At 50.7% G+C, this 23918-nt stretch overlaps 3 protein-coding genes across 5 annotated transcripts; 2 read left to right on the forward strand and 1 right to left on the reverse strand.

The window, feature by feature from the left end:
• Positions 1 to 3308: 3308 nt before the first annotated feature.
• VPS11 (VPS11 core subunit of CORVET and HOPS complexes) lies at positions 3309 to 12807 on the forward strand. Its single transcript, XM_074560885.1, has 16 exons — positions 3309 to 3803; positions 3902 to 4050; positions 4226 to 4361; positions 5420 to 5583; positions 5685 to 5932; positions 6350 to 6551; positions 6808 to 6959; positions 7949 to 8135; positions 8531 to 8674; positions 9161 to 9349; positions 9662 to 9823; positions 10294 to 10433; positions 10717 to 10919; positions 11454 to 11625; positions 11737 to 11959; positions 12568 to 12807. Exons 1-16 carry the CDS (start codon positions 3650 to 3652, stop codon positions 12730 to 12732), a joined length of 2790 nt encoding a protein of 929 aa, XP_074416986.1. The 5' UTR covers positions 3309 to 3649; the 3' UTR covers positions 12733 to 12807.
• A 622-nt stretch (positions 12808 to 13429) lies between these two features.
• HMBS (hydroxymethylbilane synthase) lies at positions 13430 to 22624 on the forward strand. 3 transcript variants are annotated; one of them, XM_074560889.1, is made up of 13 exons: positions 13430 to 13665; positions 14525 to 14597; positions 15286 to 15335; positions 15432 to 15487; positions 16048 to 16125; positions 16432 to 16509; positions 17741 to 17816; positions 18535 to 18648; positions 19160 to 19198; positions 20252 to 20371; positions 20617 to 20670; positions 21248 to 21334; positions 21550 to 22624. In XM_074560889.1, exons 2-13 carry the CDS (start codon positions 14558 to 14560, stop codon positions 21721 to 21723), a joined length of 966 nt encoding a protein of 321 aa, XP_074416990.1. In that variant the 5' UTR covers positions 13430 to 13665; positions 14525 to 14557; the 3' UTR covers positions 21724 to 22624. The 3 variants fall into 3 exon arrangements, with proteins under 3 accessions (XP_074416990.1, XP_074416991.1, XP_074416989.1); XM_074560890.1 differs by lacking the exon at positions 13430 to 13665 and adding an exon at positions 13965 to 14086; XM_074560888.1 differs by lacking the exon at positions 13430 to 13665 and having other exon boundaries at positions 14500 to 14597.
• H2AX (H2A.X variant histone) lies at positions 22538 to 23275 on the reverse strand. Its single transcript, XM_074560892.1, has one exon. It carries the CDS (start codon positions 23273 to 23275, stop codon positions 22844 to 22846), a length of 432 nt encoding a protein of 143 aa, XP_074416993.1. The 3' UTR covers positions 22538 to 22843.
• Between the last annotated feature and the right edge of the window lie 643 nt (positions 23276 to 23918).

Here is a 23918-nt window from a genome sequence, read left to right on the forward strand (position 1 = left end):
TGGCCTCTAATTGAGGATTGGCACTTACCTAAACTATCAGGGGCACCATTTTTAGGTGGCTTCTTGTCAAGAGGGAAGCAGCCTAGTTTTGGTGCTAGTAGGCTATCTCTAACAGATGTGATCTTGCAAATGGAAAGATGCTCCAAATGACTAGGATAATCCTAGTGTTTTTTTTTCTTTTTTTGGGTGTTTTTTCTTTTTTTTTTGTTTTGGGGTTTTTTTGTTGTTGTTTTTTTTTTTTTTCCCTACCCAGGAGTAAGGAGCATGTATAAATCTTGGCTTCCTGAGATTCCTTGCGAGCTCCTGTTTTTGCTGGTCACGTACCAGCCTTTACATTTATGTATTAACTTGGAGCCTTCAGTGATGAGCCCTAGGTCAGACACTTCCTCTGACAAAGATGCCATGAATGAGAATCCAGTGTATTCTGTACCTTTCCCCTCGCAAGTCTAAAAGCATCACTCCATGAATCTGATGAAATGGAGCTTCGCAGCTGGGTGAAGAAGTGGCTGTGAAGAGGGTGGCACGAATCCTCAGCCAGCTTACTTGAGAGAAACCGTAGGCTGGTGTCCGGGTGTGCACCATCAGGAGTGTGCTGCAGTTGCTGGAGGGCTTTTCCCAAAGGGAGGGGGGTGGGTTGGTCTCAAATACACATTTCAGTTTCCAGAATGAGATGGGAGCATCTTTCCTTTGCCCTCTGTGACTTTTTTGTGGTTAAGAACAGGGAAGCTCAACACGAGCTCATGTTGTGTACGCGTTGGTATCAAATCATCTCATTCTGATCTTTTGTTCTTTATTTTTTACTTGGGATGGGGGAGGGTGTCTGCTCCAAGGATTTAAAAATGCTTCACGCACTTGGTTGTTGGTTTTTTTGGATTTTTTTGTTTTTCAAATGACTGATAGGACGTAAACCTGAGCAGGCAGCTGTCCTGCCTCGGTTTATGTTCTAGAGGTTACAGAGATGCCACGCCACATCTCCCAAGCTGCCATTGCGGTGGTTCTTGTCCTGGTGCTGGACTTTGTCGTGCCGCTGGGGCAGAGCAGCTGTTGCTTTCTGAGGATGGAGTGAATTTTGTTCCCAGGAGCTCCAGCGGTACAGCCACCATGGTCGAGGCTGGGCAGCAGCAGTCCGCACAGGGAGCTTTCGATGGCTGTGAACTTCTGGTCCGTCTTCTGTGAATCACAGTTTCTCTTTGTGATAAACCGAGTCTCGGGACCAAAGAGCATGCGTCCGATACTCAGAGGGAGGTTTGGCAGGTTACCCGATAGGTTTTGCTCCGTTCACAGTTGTGTTGCTAAAACGTCCCTATGTGGAAGCATTGTTAAATTCTGCTGTAGACAAGTCAGGGAAGGGTAAGGAGGGGTGGGGGGAGGGATGGGTTTATTAAGATACAGCCTTGCTGTATTTTAACCAATAATTATGGGGAAGGGGTGTCAGGAGAAGAAAATAGTCACTGTTCCCTTTATTGAAAGAAACTGGAACTTTTATTTCAAGAAAAGAAATTATTTGCAGTTCAGGTGGAATATAATCCACTGGTCCCTAGTCAAGAGGTTGGTATTCTTACTGTTAACCAGCGAACAATACGGACTAGTCCTTGAAATCATTCAGGGGAGGGAGGGGAAAATTGGCTTTCTGTTAAATCGGTAATTGGCAAACTCTCCAGTGGAGCTCAGATTTTGTTGAGAGTGTATTTTTCTGGCTGTATGTGTGTTGTAGCACTGACTTGTGAAGAGCTTCATGAGTTCCACGTGCAAAAAAGATGAATGGTAAAATCCTGATTTTGTTGATTAAACTCAATAAAAGCTCCCTGGAACTCCACTTTGGTCTCATTTTTTCTTTTATCTGCACTGAGCGAAAAGAGTGCTGAGCTCTTTATCGAGTGTCCTGGCCCATGTCAGACACTCACAACGAGCTTTGGAGAGAAGCCTCAAGAAGAGGAGTCAATTTTGGTAAATGGGAAGGCTCTCTGCCCTTGGGAGCGAGACAGCCACAAGAGGCGGTCTCTTTACGTAGCAGCATGTGCTCTTCGTGGGTCCGATGCTTTGCAGTCTCATCTCAACTGGGTGAGTAGACTTTTACCTGGCAGCCGGTTGCAGCGCTGAGCTGGCCCCGTCTTTGACAATGAGAGTTTCTGCAAGGGGCCGGAGCAGCACGGCAGAAGCCTGCTGGGGCTGTATCTTTACGCTGTTCATCTTTCTTTTCCGCAGGTAAAGAGAGGACGTGGGACATGATGGGCTCTTCCCACCAGAGCCACTTGTGCTCTCAGCTGAAATATCTGTGAAGGGTGCACTGCTTTTTCTCACTTGCGCCTAGGGGAAGGCTGCCTAGAAAGGGAGGGAAAGCTGCTGCCACGCTTCGGTGCATACAGGACTCTGTTGTCAACCCGCCGTCTGTTCACTTTTTGCAACCAGAGTAGCTGAGTGCCACCAGCAGTTACAGCAAAGAGCAAGGTAAAAACTGTTTGGGTATCCTCGCGGAAGAGGCCTTATACCTGGCGCACACAGCCAAAGTGTAGTGTGAAAATTTTATAGCAAATGTCAAAAGTAAGACTGCAGCTTTTGTTCAGAGAGCTCTTTAAGTCATGGGGTGGAGGAAAAGGGTTGTCCTGTTCAAGGCACTTTGTGAACCTTGGGCTGGTAGTGCTGTGAAAGCTCTGGAAAAAAGTTTGTAAGCCGTGACCAAGGCTGTGTGACAGGGAATGGTGTGAGACCTTCCCAAGGCTGGAACTTGCTGCCTGGTCCCGGAAAACCTCACAGGTAATTGTCTGGTGTAAACACAGGAGTAATTGTCTATGCGGAGTGTCTGATTTAGCAGATCCTGGAGTTCTTACATCTGTTGGATTCTTCAGCTGGAGCTGGCCTGATGCGGAGCAGCTGCACTCGAGCAGGGTTGTGTAAAACTCGGGGCATTTTCTGTGCTGGTGGGTGAAGAAAAGGGAATGAAGACGAGAAAGAAACTCATTACAAAGGACAGTGACTTTTGCAGGCTTGTAAAAATCCGTGTGAGGTTTTGCTTTCAGGTGTCTGTGCTGTCACCCGCTCTGCGTATAAATTCCACAGGGGAAACGTAGGTGAGCCCAGCGTGAAATGATAAACTAACAGGGCCGTTCTCTGGCGGCTGCTAAGCTGAGGTTTTCTTTAATCCACCCGCCCCACAGCAGCGAGCAGGCTGCGGGGGGTGCTGCAGGACGGGTGAGGGGAGGGATGTCGGTGGGGTGCGAGGCCGCGGCCGGGTGATGGAGGCCGGAGCGCGGCGGCGAGGGGACGGCCTGGGGTCACGGTTCGCGTCTCCCCGAGGAGCCCTTCCGCCTGCGGCGGCCGCGCTTTGCCGGGGGCAGTAGCGGGTGAGTTCCGATGATGCTCTGCCCGCGTGCGCAGCTTTGCTTCGCCTGTCGAACTGCCTTTATTTTGATCCACGGGTTCTCGGCTTTTGGAACAAAAAATCCCCCGGTAGGAAAGGCAGGCGGGGGGGGAGGCGCGGGCCCGGCGCCGCCGAGGAGCCCAGGCCGCGCGCTGGGCCCGCCCTTCATCGCTCCCTCGAGCCGCCCCCGCCCCGCTGCTGGGGAGAGACGGGGCGGGGCGGCGCGTGCTCTGCCTCGTGACCGGCTGGGGCGGTCACGTGAGCGGCGCGGGGGCTCGGCCCGTCCCCAAGATGGCCGCCTACCTGCAGTGGCGCCGCTTCGTCTTCTTCGACAGAGAGACGGTGAAGGAGCCGCCGGGGCCGGATGGGGCTGGCGGGAAGCCCTTCGCCCTGCCCCCGGGCATCGCCGTCTGCGACTCGGGCCGGGGCAGCCTCGTCTTCGGGGATATCCTGCGGGAGGCGGCGGGGGCGGGCGCCGGGGCCGGCCGGGGGCTCGGCGGGGCCGGGTTTCCCCCTTAACTGTGTGCCTTAACCGTGCTCTACATATGGAAGGGCAGATCTGGTTTCTGCCTCGCTCCCTCCAGCTCAGCAGTTTCCAAGCTTACAAGTTGCGGGTAACGCACCTGTACCAGCTGAAGCAGCACAGTATCCTGGTTTCTGTTGGGGAGGATGAGGAGGGCATTAACCCCTTGGTAAGTCAAAGAGAGGACAGCGCCTTCGTATTACGGGCCATCTGTGAAACTACAGCGGTTACCTTGGCCGGCCTTTCTTCCCTTGAGTACCTTGCTCGTTCTGTTATGTATTGTGCCGGCTCTTGCCCTCCTGATACCTCGCGTTTTGCTTACGCTGGGCCGTCATCGTTTGTAGGTTAAAGTCTGGAACCTGGAGAAACGAGATGGCGGCAATCCCCTTTGCACGCGAATTTTTCCAGCGATACCAGGTAATAAGCCTACAGTTGTATCCTGCCTCACCGTCCACGAGAATCTTAATTTCATGGCTATCGGTAAGTAAAACCGAACTGTAATAGCTTAAGAAAAACCTTACAGTCCTTACGTAAGGAAAATGAATAAATAGCACAGAAATCAGCACCCTGACAGTTTTTGCGCAGTTTTTACGTTGTTCTCACAGAGACATAGTGTATCCTGCGCTGTCAGAGAGCTTGAGAAGATAAATACGTAAATTTAGCCTGAGTCTGTATATATTAGAGTAATAACTTTGATACTTAAAAGGGAAGACGTATTTCTAGGTGATGTCATCTTTCCACGACAGTCAGTACAGTTATGCATTTATTGAACTTAGTACTAAATTTAGCTTTTGTTGTAGGGCAGGAAAAAACATGGGGTTTGTGATATCTAATGTTTCAGAGAGATTTTTTTCAAGCACTGCATAGAAACCTTTTTTTTTTTTTTTTTTTTTTTTTTTTTAAAGAAAAAAAGCCACTTTCCCTTTTTGGGTGTAACCATTCTTTTGTAGTATTTCGTGCTCAACTTCTGACAGACCAAGAGCAGAAATGTTGTGCGGTTACAAGTGCTTTCAGTGAGTTGGTCCCAGCAGTGAAATCAAAAAGCTTTCTGTACGTGTGCTGTGGCCTTCCACCCTGGAGCAATTTCCCAGACTGGGGCTGCTGGCAAGCTGTGAAAAACCACGCATTTTACTCGCTCTTAGGAAATCTCTAGTCTTTTTACAGTGTGTAGCGTATTTCAGATAAGGAAGTGAATCAAAACGATAGTTGCAGTTGGTGGATGAGAAAGCTATTTGTAAAATAAAACACAGACAGACTCAAACAAAAATAACCCGTGAGTGAAGTTTGTGTGTGGAAAGCGAGTTGAACCTTGCGGAACGGTGATGTGCTGCGTGCCGGTGGGTGCCAGCTCTGAACCCTAATGGGCGTAACAGGGTTTTGGCACGTGCTTCCTTCACGCAAGAACCGGCAGTAATCCCATTACTTAATACGTTGCTGGCGAGCAAAGTGTTGTCGCTGACTGGAGCTGCCCTAACTTACCCTGGATAGCGTTTCAGGTGTGCCATGTAAGTAACAGTGCAGTCTGTCCCCTTTGCCAGGATTTGCGGATGGGAGCGTTGTCCTTACAAAAGGAGACATCACTCGGGACCGGCACAGTAAGACCCAGATCCTACATGAAGGCAGTTACCCGGTTACCGGCCTTGCTTTCCGACAGTCTGGCAAAACAACACATCTCTTTGTGGTGACCACAGAGAACATCCAGGTGGGAAGTTAATTGGGAAAAATGAGGCTCTGACCTGCAAATTGCCTTGCCTTCAGAGTCTAGTGCGGAGCGATTCCCAAAACCTTGCGTTTCCTCTGTAGTCTTATATGCTTTCAGTGAAAGACTATCCTCACCTGGAGCTGGACACTCACGGCTGTGGATTGCGCTGTTCGTCTCTCAGCGACCCCTCCCAGGATCTCCAGTTCATCGTGGCAGGGAACGAATGCGTGTACCTTTATCAGCCAGACGAACGTGGCCCCTGCTTTGCCTTCGAGGGACAAAAGCTGATTGTCCACTGGTATCGGGGGTACCTCATCATTGTCTCCAAGGACCAAAAGACATCTCCAAAGTAGGGCTCCGTGGAACAGATGAGTTCTTTTTGCTCTTGCAGCTTCCTGCTTTCCCTCTTTTTCCTCCTTCCCTGTGAAGGTTAGCTCTTGGGGGCTGAATGTAACTTTGTCAGAGGTTGTTAAGATTCATCCAGACCCATATGTGGATTAACTTCTATTGCGAGAGTAGCACGGTTAAGCATGCTGAATGAGTGGGTTTTGGTTTGGGGTTTTTTTTCCAGTCCTGTGAGTTTCTCGGTCTAAGGCATAGATGGAATTTGTTTATAAATACATGGTGTTTTGCCTCTGAGTCCGCCTAGTTTAAGCGCCCAAATGAACCCCCTTTGTCTTGCTCTCTGGATGTCCCTAGTTTGTGTAGGTGTCACGAATTCAAGTGACGCTCTCCCTGTTTTCCAAAACTGTCTTCTGCTCTCCAGGTCAGAGTTTGCTGGGAACGAGGCACAGAATTCGGACAGACAAGTCCTGAATATTTATGACTTGTGCAACAAATTCATCGCATACAGCTCGATCTTCGATGACATAGTGGATGTCTTGGCAGAGTGGGGTTCTCTGTATGTACTGACCAGAGATGGGAAGATTCACGTTCTGCAGGAGAAGGATACACAAACCAAACTCGAGGCATGTCAGTCCGTTTTGTTATTAGTCCCTGCCCTATATCTGCAAGACTGTACTGGCTCTGCGGCTGAAAAGTCGAACCGTTCAGGTATTTCAGCTGCATAACAAGTGACCCAGTAGCTTTAGAGCATAACCAGGGTTGTAAGGCATTTGGTGTACTTAAAAGCCCGAGCACATGTATGTGTACAGCACCAAAAAGAAGAGGCGTGTTTTGTGGGGTGGTGTTTCCCTCATACTGATCTTACCGTGTGTTTAACAGATGCTCTTCAGAAAGAACTTGTTTGAAATGGCCATTAACCTGGCCAAGAGCCACCACTTGGACAGCGATGGCTTGTCAGAGATTTTCCGGCAGTATGGCGATCATCTGTATAACAAGGGGAACCACGATGGAGCCATCCAGCAGTATATCCGGTAAGCAGGGGTCCTGTGGAGCTGTGATGGGGTCGTGCAGGTAGGAGCTATGGAAGCCTCGACCTCTATTTCAGCCTAGGAATTAAAGCAAACCAAAACAAACAAAAAAAAAAGCAACACACGAGGTGAAAATTCTACCAGCAGAGAGAAACATGTCAGTGAGATTAAAAGCCTCAGAAAAAGTTGCTTGAAAACCGCTCCATACATCTTAGGATAAAGTTCTTCTCTTTAATTACATTAAAATGTGAATAATGAAGGCACACGGGAATGGAGTGGGGTCTGATGACGTCATTAGAAAAAAGGGATTGCTCTAGGTAAGATGGATGATGTGATTTGACCATGTATGGCAGTCTTCTTGGAAAATGCTCAAACAGCTTAATGTCAAGTTTAAAACGTCTCGATTTTTTTTTTTTTTTTAGAGCTTGGAGCAGGCTGTTTTGGGGCTTGCTGAAAACTTCAGTCTCTTTAAAATGCCACAAAGTGGTTAGGTTTGTGGGGAACTGAAACTTTTGAGTCCCAATGTTTAGCAAGAGTCAGCGTGTATTTTATTGTCATCTTGCATTAAGCATCAGGATAACTGTGGCTGAACTGCTCCGCGTGGGCATGAATGTTTAAAGCTGACTTTGGGTGATGCGACTGAAATGAGGGAAAACACAGCTTCTGTTCCCTGGCTTTTGGGCTTTCCAGTTAGCTGTGGGCAGAGCATAGTCCATCTTCTCACTGCCTCCTTTAAAGGAGGGTTAACTCCTTGTGTGCTGTCACTGTCGTCCCGATCGTGGCCTTTGTAGAGGGTTCTTTGTTGTGCCGTACGTGTGGATGGGTGAAGTTTCACCACAACCAGTTGTTACTTCTGATGCATAGCTGAGTTTGTCCCAAGTGGGTTAGTGCCTGCTGAAGTTAAGGCATCTCTGTGCTCCGTTGTTAATCTCCCCATTTATTTTGATTTCCTGGGTATATGGTCTCTTGTAACGTAACTCTTCCCCTCCCAGAACTATAGGGAAGCTGGAACCGTCTTACGTTATTCGGAAATTCCTGGATGCTCAGCGTATCCACAACCTCACCGCTTATCTGCAGACGCTGCACCTGCAGTCCCTGGCCAATGCGGACCACACTACGCTTCTGCTGAACTGCTATACCAAACTCAAAGACAGCTCCAAACTGGAGGAGTTCATTAAGGTACTGGGGGAAGGTGAAATCATGCAAAGGTGTTATGTCATAAGAATTAAAAACGGGTCGCGGTGACGTTGCACACTGGCTCCTGTGGGGCTGTTGAGAGAGAGAGAAGAATGGATTTGTCCCTCAGTAGCCCTGTTGTTGCTCCTTTATTTCCAAGCTCTGGTTACGTTCTCAGTTTGGCTGGCTTGCCATTTGAGTCTGGACTGTGCTGGCTTTTGCTGGCAAGCACGTGAGAGACAGTTAGACTACTTCCTTTCTGCACCTGTGGCCTTTCCCTTGCAGAAGAGGTACTGAGTCGTCCCTGCTCTGGCTTTCCTCCTCTTACAGAAATGATTTCCACTTGTGGACTGTGGGAATATTGCTGAGGGACCATCTTTCTGCTTTTGTTCTTGTAGACGAGTGAGAGCGAGGTCCACTTTGATGTGGAAACGGCGATCAAGGTGCTTCGTCAAGCGGGTTACTACTCCCACGCTGTGTACCTGGCGGAGAAGCATGCACATCATGAATGGTACCTCAAAATCCAGCTAGAGGACATCAAGGTGAGGAGACGTTACTGCTCCCGTGTTCTTACTGGGGAGAATACCACTTCTCTAGCCTCCTCTTTAGTCGGCATACCGTTTCGCCGACCTCTTCTCTGTGCCTAGCACGCTGACAGGACTGCTGAGGCAGCAGTAACAACACCTGCTGCCGCTTGTGCGCCGGCTTTCCTCTTTCAGCTTCTGCAGTAGAGTAGGGGTGGTAGTCGGAGGGTCGTCTTTGTTCTGTTGCACATGTGGCTTTTTACAGTGCCTTTCAAGAGGGAGGGTCGTTAGAGGTGAATCTAAATTGCGTTCTCTTTCCCCTGGACCACAGCCAGTCTTCCTCCCTGAGGAGGAAAGCAAGCAGGAATAGTGAAGTGGGTGAGAACTCAGAGCTAACAGTGTTTGTGGCATACTCGCAGCATATCTTCAGTGCTTTCCGTCCTGACCTTGAAGTGGAGAGCGGAGGCCGACATCACGTGATGATTTTGCTGGTTGCCTCCACAGAACTACCAAGAGGCTTTGCGCTACATTGGAAAACTGCCTTTTGATCAAGCAGAGAGTAACATGAAGCGGTATGGTAAAATCCTGATGCACCATGTCCCTAACGAGACCACAGAATTGCTGAAGATTCTTTGCACTGATTACCGGCCGTCGGGAGACAATGAAGGCCCTGGGATGCTGGAAGGTAAAAAGGTACGGTTTGCGCTGACTGAGAGTCGTTGCTCTCGAGCAGTGACTTTGCGCCAAGCTCCTGCGCACCTTGTGGTGCAGGCCTGATGTTCTCGGTGTAATGAGAAGCCCCGTCCTGGTGTACTGGTGGTCCCAGAGACGAGAGACTGCTTAAAGCTATTGCTCAGAACTGATTCCTGCCGTAATTGGCATCCCACGCTGTGCTGTATCCGTCACATCACAGACTCTGGGAATGAGTGTGCCACGTGGCCGGGAAGAAGCAGTGGTCTGGTTGAGACTGATCTGGGTGCTTCACTTTTTCTGTCTGTGTTACAGGCTAATTCAGAGGAGTTCATTCCAGTCTTTGCAAACAACTCCCGGGAACTGAAGGCTTTTCTGGAGCACATGACTGAGGTGCAGGCTGACTCTCCGCAGGGTGTCTATGACACTTTACTGGAACTTCGGCTCCAGAACTGGGCACATGAACAAGATGAGCAGGTTTGAGTTCCTCCAGTTTTGTGTTTTGAGAGGGAGATTTTGTGTCTTTGAATCCCATTTGCATTCCTGCCAACCCATAGCCTTTCTAGATGGGCACTGATAACATGAGGCAGTACATATGCTGTGCTGGGCAACCGGCACGTAAATGGGAAAGCAACCTGCTGTCTGGGAGAATACGCCTTTCAGTGAGGCTGAGCTTGTTTTGTATGAATCTCATTTGAGAACAGATTCCAGACAATACAACCCCTGTCGGCAGATGCCTCTTCCACAAAAGCAGCTCTATTTGCTTGCCTAGATCTCTGAGGATGCTGACTGTTTGGGCAAAAGAAATCACATCCTGTTTGCTTAAAAGGGATAGAGGGCAAACAGCAAAACTGTCCCTGTGCAAGAGCTGCAAGTTGTTGTCAGGTCTTAGTGCGAAATGCTCTCTGTGTGTGTTGCCGTACCTGACCTCTCCCCCTTCCCTGTAGGTCAAGGAGAAGCTGCACAATGAAGCCCTCACCCTCCTGAAGAGCGGAAGGTTCAAAACAGTCTTTGATAAGGCCTTGGTCTTATGTCAGATGCACAATTTCAAGGATGGTGTCCTCTACCTCTACGAGCAGGGCAAACTGTGAGTGTTGCTCTTGTCTGTAGAGTCCTGTCCCTCCCCTCCCACTGCAGGGATTTCTGAGCCGTAACTGTTGCTGTCTTACAATGGTAACGACCTCTTCAGTAACTCAGGATATCTTGTTGTCAGAGCAGGGCAGTTATGTAGAGAGCTGAATCACAGACCCGTCTTGGCTTCCGTGTGAATGTCTGGGGATTGTGTGGCTGGGTGAAAACCTGAGGTCCCTGTAACAAGTCAAAAGGAGAGATGGATTGTTGCAGCTGATGCGTCTCTCTTTCTCCCGTAGTTTCCAACAGATTATGCACTACCACATGCAGAATGAGCAGTACAAGAAGGTGATTGAGGTGTGTGAGTTGTATGGAGACCAAGAGGCTTGTCTCTGGGAACAGGCTCTTGGCTACTTTGCGCGGAAGGAGGAGGACTGCAAAGAGTATATTGCTGCGGTGCTGAAACACATCGAGAACAAGAATCTTATGCCTCCACTGCTTGGTAATAATAACACGTGGCATCCCAGAAAAAAAAACCCAAACCCAAACTAGCTGATAGTACTCTCTGTAGATCAGAAATTTGAGAGAAGTATCAACAAAGTTTGAGCCCACCATTTGAAGTACTCTGTTCCCTGCTCTGCAGAGAAAAGTGATGTCAGTCACAGCTCCCAAATGAGGGAAAAAGATCCGTGAGAGAGATGTCTGTACATGATTTCTGTTCCATCAGTGTGGGGAGGTGAAGGGCTTGCTGAAATTCCTGCTATGCCTTGGTGGAGAAGTTGAAATGGAATCCAATCCACGAGATCCTTGCTTTGCCTCTTCTGCTCCAAGCTATAGCTATCCAAACATGCCCCCAGTCACCCGTTTCTGGAAGAGGTCAAACTGAAATTGAGTCTTTAAATGAGCTCTCACGATTCAGTAAGAATGCTGATTGTCTTTGCCTGTAAGTGGCCTTTTACAGGAGAGCGATCGGTTAGGACTACTGCAGCTGCAGTGCTTTTGCTTGTGTTGAAACTAACATCTCTGTTGCTCTCAGTTGTGCAGACGCTGGCTCATAACTCCACAGCCACACTGTCTGTGATTAAGGATTATCTTGTCAACAAGCTGCAGAAGCAGAGCCGCCAGATAGAGCAGGATGAGCAGAGAATTCAAAAATACCGAGAAGAAACTACAAGGATCCGCCGGGAGATCGAAGAGCTGAAAGCAAGGTGCGGGACTGTGTGTTTTGTCTTATATATAGGATAGAACTGTTGTTTTCTTTTACTAAGGAAAAATACACTTTGTGTCTCTCGCCATTCTGCTTCCTCTCACTCTCTCAGTCCCAAGATCTTTCAGAAGACCAAGTGTAGCATTTGCACCAGTGCCCTGGAGCTGCCTTCAGTCCACTTTCTGTGCGGTCACTCCTTTCACCAGCACTGCTTTGAAAGTTACTCTGAGAGCGATTCAGAATGTCCTACTTGCATGCCAGAAAATCGCAAAGTGATGGACATGATCCGAGCCCAGGAGCAGAAGAGAGATCTGCACGACCAGTTTCAGCATCAGGTAGGGTAACGTTGCCTGTCTTATCACGTTTAAATAAATAGGGTTTAGATCTGTTTACAGATCCCCAGAGGCTGGTAGAGAAGTGTAAGGCTGAAAGGGTTTTGTAAACACGGTTACGTTGTCTGTGATAGCGAGGCATTAGGCCCTACTAGGGTGACTGCATTATATATGGGGCTTAGAGAGTCCTTTGCTCTCCTGAAACTCACCTGACCCCAAAACCGAACACCCGCAACTCTCTCAGTCTGTCCTCACAGCAGAGGTGCTCCAGCCTGCTGATCATCTCTGTGGCCTCCTCTGGACCCGCTGTAACAGGCCCGTGTCCAGAATGGGGCATTAACTACGTGTCAATGCATGCGGGAACTAGAGAGTAGCTTTCCTGCTTAAGGTAGTTGTTCGTTACCTTTTCAGCGCATGCCTCAAATGTAGGATTGAAACAAGAGGCGGAACAGCAGGCAAACCTTAGTGGAGGAGGCCGCCGGTGCAGGCCTTGGCTGAACGAGCAGAACAGCCAGGGGCCGGCTGGGCCTCCATGGGAAGGCTGCCAGCGCAGGGGGTGAACGGAAGGGGGACGGTGGCCTTTGCTGACGCTGCTGCCTTGTGTCCGGCAGCTCAAGTGTTCCAACGATGGCTTCTCCGTTGTTGCCGACTACTTCGGTCGAGGCGTCTTCAATAAGCTCACCCTCATCACGGACCTGCCCTCGGGAAAGGCGGCCGCCACCATCGAGGCGGGCCTGCAGCGGGAGCTGCTCATCCACACCAAGCGCAGCACCTGACCGCGGCGCCCGCTCGCGTTGTACGGGCTCCCCTCGCTCTGTCCCTCAGCCCCGCAATAAACGGACCGGCTGCCAGCACCGAGTGCCGCGGGGGCGGCCGGGCCGCCTCCCTCAGCGCCGCCGCCGTGACGGGGCGGGGGCGGGCGGGGTCACGTGGGCCGCCGGACGTGACGGCGGGTGTCGGGGCGGGGCCATGGAGCGCTGCGGGACAGGCGCGGTCATGGCGGCGCCGGGAGCGGCGGCCGGGAACGGGGCTCAGGCGGGGGGCGCGGCGGTGACCCGGCCGTCGCCGCAGGGCGGCGAGAACGGCGTGGGCAGCAGGGCCGTCCGCGTGGGCACCCGCCGGAGCCAGGTAGGCGGGACACGGTGCGAAGCCGGTTTGCGAGCAGCGCGGTCGGTTCCAGGTGGCGCGGCTGCCGCTGAGGTAACGGGGGGGGAGGCTCGGTAACGGGGATCTCGCTGTGGGCTTTTCGCCTGCGAGGCTTGCGCGGCTCCTGCAGGGAGGCGGGGAAGAGCAAACGGCTGACGGCCCCCCAGAAAACCCTCCCGGGGACCAACGGCTTCGGCTGCCGCAGGGGCCGCGTCCAGAGATAGAGCGGGTGTCGCCGGCCCGGGGCGGCCTCGCCCAGGGAGATAAACCCCCCCGGGGCCTTCGCGCCGCGATAACCGCGTTCGCTCGGGTCGCGCCTCCTAGGCGGGATTCGGTGCGTTGGGGAAGGCGAGGGAGGCGGCCAGGCGTGCCCGCTGCCGCTTTCCCTGACCCGCGGCTCTGCGGCGCTTTGCGCAGGGAAGCAGCTGCGTGTGGGGCACGACGGTGCTGCGGGCAAAGGTGGTGCCCCGGGCTGCACAGCTCATCGGTGGGAGAGCAGCTGAAACTCACCTGCGGTTGCTCGAGTCTGCCGCTGCCTGTGTGCGGAATGAGACTCTGCTGGTGTAATTCTGTTTATGTTTTACTCGCTTCTGTTGGCCTTACGCAAGGGAGTGTTCTTCCTGCGTTTTACTGCTCTAAGATCTGCTGCTTGCTATGCCTGCAGACCGCAGCTGTTACTTTTGTGTGTTTGTCTGCAAAACCTCTACGTAGAGCTCTGGTCTTACGGAGGATAAGTAACTCATATTTGCCAGTAACTATAGATTTCCCAGTGGCCTGGTGAAATCCTATTGGCTTCTCCCAAAACCTGCAGCGTTGGTAAAATTCATACTCTTAGAAAAAGCAGAGGGTGCCCAGCGTGTGATGTGACTTGTTCTTTCATCACTGAGCCGTGGGAGGTTTGGCTTATCTTTCTGCCCTGATGATGCGGGCATCTTCCAGCAGTCACAAGCCGCAGAGGTGAAACCAAGCCCCTCGCGTTAATAGGTAAATACTGTCTGTGAATTAAAGCGCCCAGGTGGTATCGAGAAGTGGGATTTCTGTCTGGGGGACAGCTAGTGACCTTGACAACATAGCTGGGAGCAGAGTGCGTGAATCCTGACAGTCTTCTGCTCTAGTTGCTCTTTCTAACTCGATAAATTCTTTGCTTTGCCTTGCTAGTGCTTTGATCACGGCAGTGCTGGGCACAGGGAGATGTTATTCTGCCACTTTGGTGGAATGCTGTGGTCGTGATATGAGTTCACATGGTTCAAGGAGTTTGTACATATGAGCGATTGTACTTGGGGCTACTTATTTCTAATGCTTTTGATTTAAACAGTGTAGCGGTCACGCATGCCTGACCATTGAAGAATGGCAAAGTCCTTTCTAGCTACTGTGTGGTTGATGTACTCTTTGTGTAGGGCTTTGCTTTCTGCTTCGTTGCAGCTGGCCCGGATTCAGACTGACAGCGTAGTTGAGATGCTCCGTGAGCTGTACCCCGACCTCCACTTTGAGATTGGTAAGTTTTCTTGGATGCTGCCATGGGGTGGACGGCAGCGGGAGCCAGCCACTTATCTTTGTGTGCAAGAGGTGTGTGTAGAGTGCTGTCACGAGGAGGAGGAGATTCGACCCCGCTTATCTAAGAGTGCCATCTGAATTCGGTTAGGCTGTGTGGCTGAGCATCTGCTGCTGGTTTCTTCTAGGCGAGAAAGGTGGATTTTATAAGCTCCTGACGGTTGAAGATCTGCGTGTGTCATGCTGACGGTGTTAGTTTGCTCTGTTTGAGAACCTAGTGTCGCTATGGCCGCAGCCCGCTATGCGTTAGAACACTTTCCTGTCCAGGGCATGAGGTGTTCAACAGCGCAGGAATAACAGGAGCTCGGCCTTGCACTGAAGAGAACGGCTGAGTACCTGTTTAGTGGCACTCCAGAGAAAGACCGTGGCGATTCCCATTGGGTCAGCTCTTCCCAAAACCTGCCCTCTTCCCCCTCGCTCTGTTTTTGAGGACAGTGAAGGAAATCCAAATTTCACTTGTCTTGAGCGCAGTGTATTTCTAGATTTGAGCTGCTCTTACATTTATCTTGAGTCTGCGTTCACGTGGTACTGTGTGGCGCTGCGCTGCTCGTTACACGTTACATAGATATTTCCCATCTAGTCCTATGCTGTGACCAAGCCTCACGTTTTACCTGTGCTCTCTCTCTGAGCAGTTGCCATGTCAACAACTGGAGACAAGATCTTGGATACGGCACTTTCCAAGGTAAAGGTTCTCTTCTTCCTCTGCGCAGGAAGTAATTGTGTTTGATGTATTTGCAAATTTTTCTTCTGTGATTTGTGTTCCTCCGTTTATGTGTAGATTGGGGAGAAGAGCCTCTTCACCAAAGAGCTGGAAAATGCACTTGAAAGAAATGAGTAAGAGCTCATTGTTTTTTCTTCCTGCTCTGGCATTTGTGTTGCTCTTTGGACATCTTTGGCTTGCTGCGTATGTGATCTAGTTTCTTACTGCTCTGGTACCTCTCTGGCTAAGAAATCCTTTGATAAGTCAGTGTTGTTGACTTTTTTATTTTATTCTCCTCTTTACCCTGGGCTTAGGCCGTCTATTTTTAAGTGGAGTTGTGTTGCTTGTTCTGCCCTGGTGAGGTTTTTTCTCCTGTTTACATGTGCGTCAGAGAGGATGTAATCTAAGCTAACTCCTGCTTGCAAGTACGTTCTTTTAAAATAAAACTTTGCTTGGTGGTGTCAGCATGCTGCATAACATATTTAGTGTTAACATTTATTAACGTATTTGTGTGCTAACTATGCAGGAGAAATGGGCATATTTGTGTGCTAACTATGCAGGAGAAATTCCTCCCTCTTCTCCAAAGTAATTTCCAGGGAGGATTCACACTTTTCTGTAGATGACCTGCAGGCCTACGGTAGGTACCGTGTGAGCTCCACCATCTATTCTGTGATTACTCTCCTTTAATTTTTAGAGTTGACCTTGTGGTTCACTCCTTGAAGGACCTGCCAACGTCTCTTCCCCCGGGCTTTACCATCGGCGCTGTCTGCAAGTAAGTACGGGCGTGAGGCTCGATCCTCCGAGGGACTTGCATTTTACCGTGTTGGTAGTGGTAGGAAAGCGCAGTCAGCTCAGGTCCTTTTAGGCGTTCGAAGTTTGACCGCCCTCTGGACAATCTCTGAAACGGGACACGCTAGAGCAGTCCTAGTGTTCTGTAGCCAGGGGGTTTGCTGGAACTTCTTGCTTTTACAATGGTGATGGGGTATTTTGGAGCCAGAGGCAGTTCCTCTGGGCGTTAAGCTTAACGGCCTTCCATGAAACGATGTCTCAGTCGTTCTGTGCTTGCGTTATTTTGCAGAAGGGAAAATCCACTTGATGCTGTTGTCTTTCATCCCAAAAACTGTGGGAAAACACTGAGCCTCCTTCCTGAAAAGAGGTGAGTGGGGAGAGGAGGGGGAGGAAAGGTACAAAAACGGAAGGGAGGAGTTGGTTCATGCTTCCCAGTGGCGAGTCAGTGATCTCCTTGCTTTGTCCCGTAGTGGTTTTACACTGCCTTCCCTGAGCTTTCCGTAGACGGGACACTAAACCCACTTGATGAAAAGAGCAATGCTGCCTCGCGGGAGTGCTGTACGCCGAGTGCGGTTGGATGTCTCGAGCCACCCTTGAGTTGCAGTGGTTTTCTCAAGTTGGACCTTTTCTTACCAGCCCCCAGAGTGAATTCCTGCTCCTTTGTATTGTGCATACTGCAGGGGAATTCGTGCAGTGCAGCTGGGGTGTCTGGTGCGGTATTTTAGCTTGCATGGGCCTGAACTGCGCTCTTGTTCTCACCCAGCCAGTTCCGATTTCTTTTTTTTTTTTCCCGCGTCACTTTCTTATGGTTCTGCTGGGAGCATGAAGGGTTTCTCCATTTTGAATTGCATGACTAGTGTTCCCTGGCTTTTCGTAGAGGTTATTGGAGACTTTTGTCTGAGACAGCTGAGTGAAATTACTCAGATGAAGGTAACTATTAGAAAGATATTTTTTTTTCCTGTGTTAAAGTAAAAGAAACAAGCTAGCTGTGACACATAGACTCGCGCTTCTGTGCATCTGGATAGCAGGAAAATCTCGTCTGGTTTAGGTGCCAGGGCACTAAGAAAAGCGAATAGTGTACGTCTCTAGAAAGGAAATGCTTACTGCCCAGACTGGCAGTTTTTTGTGGTTTCCAGTTATGCGCCCTACTGTTTCCAAAGGTTCTCCTCCCGCCGCGTTTCTGTCGTTGATGAAGTCCTTCCATTTTAGTTACTACAGTTGTCTGGCCATGTCTGGTTCAGTTTGGGGCAGTCGAGTCTCTTTTTTTTTTTCCTGCGACAAGTGGTGTGGTCGTTAAATGAGGTTTCGTCAGTCCGTGGCGGTGGCTGGGGGCTTCTCTCCAGAAGCACCTCCTGTAAATCGGTTCTTCGGGAGTGACTTGCCTGCATCCAGCTTCAGCCAGGCTTTATGCTGAACCTCAGACAGCGGGTTTGTTTCTTGTAAGGAGATATAAATCATTGGCAGGTTCTTGGATCTTCATTTCAATAAAAATAATAAAAAAAAATGCGTTGTTTGTTTCCTTGAAAGCTCTGACGTATCTCTGGCTGGAGGTGAGTGTAGGAGTATTCTAGATTTCATTGCTTTTATTTTCCCCACAGTGTGATTGGAACCAGTTCACTTCGCAGAGCCGCCCAGCTCAAAAAGAAGTTCCCTCACTTAGAATTCAGGGATATTGTATCCTTTTCTGGCAAAATGTGGGAGCTGGGTAAAGCTACAAATGGGAGAATATAATTTAATGTGAAATCTAGAATCAAGGCTGATTGATAGCCCCGGACCTAGAAAAACGAACTGCCTCCTAAAAGGCTGCCCTCCGTGAGCCCATTCGGAGAGGGGACTCAGCGTGCCAAAACCCATTCTGTTCCCTGGTCTCTCATGAGGCTGCAGAGAAGGGGCCGGCCTTAATCTGTCTTATTATTCGTTATTATTATTATTATTCATCTGCAACTCGGGTTGCAGATGAATTTGTACATTAAGGAATGTTCGAAAAACTACTCGATGGGTGCCCACCGTGTGTTTGTCACAGCGGCGTGGCCAAGTGCCAGTTGGTTCCCGATACCAGGAACGCGATTTGGGCCACTAGTTCCACTGTGGGCCGCCGACCTAGTGCTAAAAGACATGGTTACTTCAGACCTCCTTCCCTGCTATGCAAAAGAAGTTGGTGTTGTGCGTTAATAGTGTGCTTGAGTGACACATACAACTTGTGAGAGTCAATGCTTGAATGCTCTGCAAAATTCTGTTTAAAGAAACAGTTGTCTGTGTCGAACGCTTCTGTCAGAGTGGCACTCTGATTCTCGTTTGGAGGCCGTTGGATTCGGTACTTTCTGTAAACGCACTCAAGCGTGGTTATAGGACTGTGCCTGCTCTTTCTATGCTTGCTTAATCGCTTCTACAGAGAGGGAATTTAAACACCCGCTTAAAGAAGCTAGATGAGAAGGAAGACTTCAGCGCCATCATCCTGGCTGCCGCTGGGCTGAGGAGAATGGGCTGGGAAAATCGCATCGGCCAGGTGAGGAGCAGCCAGCGTCGTTCTCTGCCGAACCGTCAGCTGGGTGCCTTTCAGACCTTGCGGTCGTCCCGTCAAAGATGAGCATGCGGTCTGCTGAACCCATCGCCGCCTTAGCTCGTGATTCGATGCACTTCAGGGAGGATTTTTTTTTGTTGGTGGTGGTTGGTTTTGTTTTCTTGGCACAGAAATTTATACTGTTCAGCTTTCCGTGGTGCAATAACAGTTTGTAATCTGATCGTCTCCCAGCATTTCACAATGCACGAGTCCAGCAGCACAGCGGTGTGTGTGACTAAGATTTTTCTGTTGGTAAGATTTTTCTAATTCGCAAAGTGTTAGAGTCCAGGTGAAAGAAAATGGGGGTGGAAGCCCTGAGGCATGGGAAGGGGGAGATGATATTTCTTTGGTCAGGCGCAAAAGCAGCTGATGTTAGAGGTGAGCCTAGAATTTGTCTCTCGCCTCCTGTACTCTGAACAGCGCAACCTGAGCTGACTCTGACGTTACTCTCTTCCAGCTCCTAAGCCCTGAAGATTGTCTGTACGCTGTTGGACAGGTACGTTAGGACTTCTGTGTTGTAACCCGTGCTGCGTGTTGAAGCTGGCAGCAGTATGATGTGTCAGAGTGATTAATTGTGCCGAATACTTCTCGGGTGTTGGTTGCCAAAGAACCACTGCATCGATCTTTTTGTTGGCCGTCACGCTGTTTTAGGCACAGCGTGTGGGAAGAATGGTAGTCGGCTTTGTTACCCGGTGTGGTGGGGGCAGATTTCTATCAGTAATGGAAAAGCGGTAAACGGTGAAGCTAACGTGTCACAGCTGCACTGGGACGACCCAGCAGATACAGGGCAGGCTCTGGCAGGGTCAGTGTTGCGCTGTACCGGCATAATGGTGCAGAATCACTGCGGTATCTTCGCCCTGTGACGCTCGGTGTCCTGACTCCCGTAGGGTGGAGCTGAAACACCTGCCTTGGAGCGCGTTCTCAGAGCTCTTGTTTCCAGGCAGGCAGGCCTGTGCTGGCCGTGCGGCCGAGCTCGCACAGGGCTGCACAGCGGGGGCCAAACTTGCGAAACCCGAGCTGGCGATGCATTAGTGGTCACAGGTGATAAATACGCAAATTCAGTCTGAAATTGTGATTTTCATCATGTGTTTGCCAGGGTGCAGTTCCTTCCCCCCACCCCCGTCTCGTTTTCGTTTTGGAAAATAATTGTTTTGTCACTGTTAGTCATTCAGCACTTGCTCTTTATCTTGAGGTAAGGTTGGGAAGTTTGGATTTATCCAGCCTTCTTGTCCTAAAGGGACTTTGGGGTGGGTGTTTCTACGTATGCAGTCATAACCGAGAGAGGCTCTGGAACGGTTTGAAGTGACAGCATGATCTTGAACACTTGGCTGAAGTCAGGTCAAATCTTCCCTTTACAGCAGCTGCTGTAGGATGGCTCTGCAACCAGTGAATTGTTTTGTAATTCATTTCTATAAACGTCTAAACATCACTCCCTTAGTGAAATGCATCCAAGCCTGAGTTCTGTTTCATGATCAACGCTGAGTGCACACAGAGATGGATGAAGCTGAGGAATTATGATTGTGTTCTGTGTTTCTTTTTCTTCTTATAGGGTGCCTTAGCAGTGGAAGTTCGTGCCAAAGACCAAGAGACACTGAATATGGTATCTGCCCTGCATGATGCAGACACCGTGTTACGCTGCATTGCCGAGAGAGCCTTTATGAAACGTTTGGTAGGTGTGGTGTCCTCGCTCTTCTGCCTGCAGCAGTAAATACTGCTCTGCTGGTTGACCCGATGCCATAGCATGGGAAACCTGTTACACTTTTCCTAAAACCGCGAAGTAGAAATTGGTTCTGAATTGAGACGGGCCTGAGGAGTGCTGGGCAGGGCTGTGTGCAGCCTAAACTTTTCAGAGGCTTTGAAAAGCCTTGAATGTGTCTGGTAGGAGCCTCCAGTGTCAGCTGCTTTCTGTTTTAGGAGGGTGGATGTAGCGTCCCTGTCGCTGTCAACACCGTGCTGAAAGATGGCCAGGTGAGGAGTACTTGATATTTATCTGGTGTTATTTCTGAAAACCTATTCCAGTGCATGTATGTTCCCTGATCCTTCCCTGAAGGCAACTCCGGCAGATACCTTTATCGGCTCCTGACTGAAGCCTTCGTGGTTTGTGTCCAAAGCAGGAGTTTGAGAACGGGTCTGGCTACTGAAGCTCAGGCTTCTAGAAAAATCCCCGTACAATAAGTACCAGATTTCCACCCCGCTCTCTTCTTTAAAGGTAGTGTTGCCCTGAGATCTGAAAGCCTCACTTCTGACCCCAGAAAATCAGTGTTTTTACACAACGGAGTGTGGTTAAGGAGATGGGAAGCTAGAAAAAATTTGATCTTTCTCCTTGGGAAGTCGCCTGTTCCCTAACAGGGATTGCTTTTCTGATAGTTGTATTCCACTGCTATCCTTGCTGATCCCTCTGCACTACAAAGGCCTCCCCTCCAGACTTAGCTTTGAATGTCGCGTGGTTGGTTGGGGTTTTGGTTTTGTTTTTTGTTTTAAAAGGGCGTAGTTGGCTTTCTGATTGTTAATGCGGTATTAATCCGTTCTGTATGTCTTTTCCAAGTTGTATTTGACAGGAGCAGTCTACAGTTTGGATGGATCTGACAGCCTAAAGGAGACTATGCAGACCAGCGTTCATTATCCCCAACAGGTACGTGGGTGGCTTCAAAATCCAAACCTGAAGCTGAATGACAATACCAGACCTCTTGAAATCTATTACTTTTGGTCTGGTTCCTTGGAAACGGTAACAGCGCACTGTTCTTGAGGCTCCTCGGACCCCAGATTTTATCCTGTTCCACGTGTGGCTCAAACCGTTCATTGCCTGCTCCTTCCTGCTGCCTTACATTCAGGTGTTTACATTTGCAGAGTGAAGATGGACCAAATGACGATGTGCAGCGTGTTGGCATCACAGCCAAGAACGTCCCTGGTCAGGCCCAGGAAGCTGCAGAGAACCTTGGTGTTGAACTAGCCAGTTTACTTCTGAGCAAGGGAGCGAAGCATATCCTTAGTGTGGCGAGGCAGCTCAACGATGCCCGCTAAACCTCTGGTGTGGTTGGCACAGTTGCTATGACGCTAGTCTTTGCAGCTACACTATTATCCCCTTTTGGAGGAAGGGATTTGTTTAAATGTGAAGCGGTCTTATTGGATGTTTGGGCACAAAAACTTGAAATACTAAGCTAACTAACTCAAGTAGTTTATGCTGTTCAGGGTTTTCACCCCCTTATGCATTTCTCTAAATTGGAAAGTACCTCTATGAAGTTTTTTCAACAATTCTTGTAGCTAGGAAGTTGAAACAGAAAAAATAAAATTAGTCTAAGCGTTCTCCTATTCATTTAGGAGCAAGGCACTCGTTACAGATGGATCATCAGAGCGGCATCGTTGACTGTACTGAAGTGCTGTACTGTGCTGACAGTACCAAAGTACTTTCAGTAGTCACCATTATTATTTGGGCCTATTCACTCATCTGAAGGCTGCTATTAGATTTCCCCGTAGTAAAGTAGCACAGATGCTGTGTCCATCGTAGGTTATGGTAAGGAATTAGGTTTGCAGTTTTTCGCTGCAAATTTGTCAATCGGCCAGTAACAAACGGGGGAAGTAAGTGGACAGCCAGTCTGGTTTCCCTTGTATGCTCACCTACGTGGATGATCCGAGACAGTCATTCATCTGTGCCAACCAGTCAAGGGGGAGCGGAAGAGAAGCCCAAATTCAGGCTATCGTGCCTTTCTCTGCAACTCTTTACCCTTTCCTTTTACTGGAAACTGGGTACCGTTTTTGGTAGGGGGTTGCTCTTCTCTTGGTGGGGCTCATGCCTTACAGTGCCTTGTAGAAACACTGAAATGGCACCTTACTGGGGTCCCGTTTTAGAAATGAAGCATTGTTTTATTTTCTATGCAATGTCCATTGAATGTAACAGGCGATAAATACAGTGAAATTACACGCACACCGGTGCAAGTGTGTTTACGGAGCAGCTCGCCTGTTCAGTTTTTCTGACCGGACTCGAGCGGGCCAGTTCCTCGCTGCCCCTGCGCCCGGCCGCCAGCCCGCTGCGGATGTCCGTTCACCCCCCGCCCCGTCCCCCCCGCGGATCGCAGCTCTCCCGATGAGCAATGGGGGTGGCCCTGAAAAGGGCCTTTGTGTGGTGCCGGGGCGACCGGCCGGCCTAGTACTCCTGCGACTGCTGCCCGCTGCCCTTCTTGCCGGCCTTGCTGGGGCCCGTGCCGCCGCCGCTGGTCTTCTTGGGCAGCAGCACGGCCTGGATGTTGGGCAGGACGCCGCCCTGCGCGATGGTGACGCCGCCCAGCAGCTTGTTGAGCTCCTCGTCGTTGCGGACGGCGAGCTGGAGGTGACGGGGGATGATGCGCGTCTTCTTGTTGTCGCGGGCCGCGTTGCCCGCCAGCTCTAGGATCTCGGCCGTCAGGTACTCCAGCACGGCGGCCAGGTAAACGGGGGCGCCGGCCCCCACCCGCTCCGCATAGTGCCCGCGCCGCAGCAGCCGGTGAACGCGCCCGACGGGGAACTGCAGCCCGGCCCGGGACGAGCGAGACTTGGCCTTCGCTCGGGCCTTACCGCCGCTCTTGCCACGGCCAGACATGGCGCCTCGGTCCGCTGTGGGCGCTGTCCTCCCTCCGGAGCGCCGCGGTGAAGTGAAGCGGGAGGCCTCGCCCCCAGCCTTTTTATAACCTTCCGCAAAGTAGGGCTCGGCTCATTGGACAGCGCTGCCGCGCCTCGCTATTGGCACCTCTGCCGGAAGAAACTTCTCGCGGATTGGTCGTCCGTGCGATGCCACCGCGCTTGCCCCGAGTCCATTGGCCGCGGAGACCGGCCAATGAGAAGGTAAGGCGCCAAATTCATACCAGCTGAGGCCGTTAGTGCGCGCCGCCGGCGGGGGGGGCGCTGAGGGGACCGGCGCGGTGGCAGCGGGCCTTCCCGTGCCTCGGGGCCGCTGTGCTGTCAGCGGAGGGGCCGGGCACGCCGCGGGTGTCGGCCTCCGCCGGCTGAGAGCGCCGGCTGTGGCGCACGGGGGGCCCCGTGCTTCCCGCCCACCCGTGGGCGGCCCAAGCGCCAGCGCGAGTCCCGACAGGCGGCGGTGAGGCCTCCAGAGCGGTTCTGTGTCAGGAGCTTTGGCTGTGCCGCCTCAGGGTAACTGACCCGAAGGGCTGGGGGAGCGACGGTGGATGGGCACGCCGATGACTGGGGCACGCCGACGACGGAACCAGCCCGATGCTGCCCCAGCG

Source organism: Larus michahellis, chromosome 17 (genome assembly GCF_964199755.1).
Source record: "Larus michahellis chromosome 17, bLarMic1.1, whole genome shotgun sequence".
NCBI classification, from domain to species: domain Eukaryota; kingdom Metazoa; phylum Chordata; class Aves; order Charadriiformes; family Laridae; genus Larus; species Larus michahellis.

Excerpts from the sequence above, each read along its gene's own strand:
- HMBS (XM_074560889.1), top strand. The coding sequence starts at position 14,558 with ATGCTCCGTGAGCTGTACCCCGACCTCCACTTTGAGATTG. Across the intron at positions 14,598-15,285 it reads CGACCTCCACTTTGAGATTG|TTGCCATGTCAACAACTGGA; the intron begins GTAAGTTTTCTT and ends CTCTCTGAGCAG. Across the intron at positions 16,510-17,740 it reads AGCCTCCTTCCTGAAAAGAG|TGTGATTGGAACCAGTTCAC; the intron begins GTGAGTGGGGAG and ends TTTTCCCCACAG.
- VPS11 (XM_074560885.1), top strand. The coding sequence starts at position 3,650 with ATGGCCGCCTACCTGCAGTGGCGCCGCTTCGTCTTCTTCGACAGAGAG. Across the intron at positions 11,626-11,736 it reads ATCGAAGAGCTGAAAGCAAG|TCCCAAGATCTTTCAGAAGA; the intron begins GTGCGGGACTGT and ends TCACTCTCTCAG. Across the intron at positions 11,960-12,567 it reads ACGACCAGTTTCAGCATCAG|CTCAAGTGTTCCAACGATGG; the intron begins GTAGGGTAACGT and ends TGTGTCCGGCAG.
- H2AX (XM_074560892.1), bottom strand. The coding sequence starts at position 23,275 with ATGTCTGGCCGTGGCAAGAGCGGCGGTAAGGCCCGAGCGAAGGCCAAG.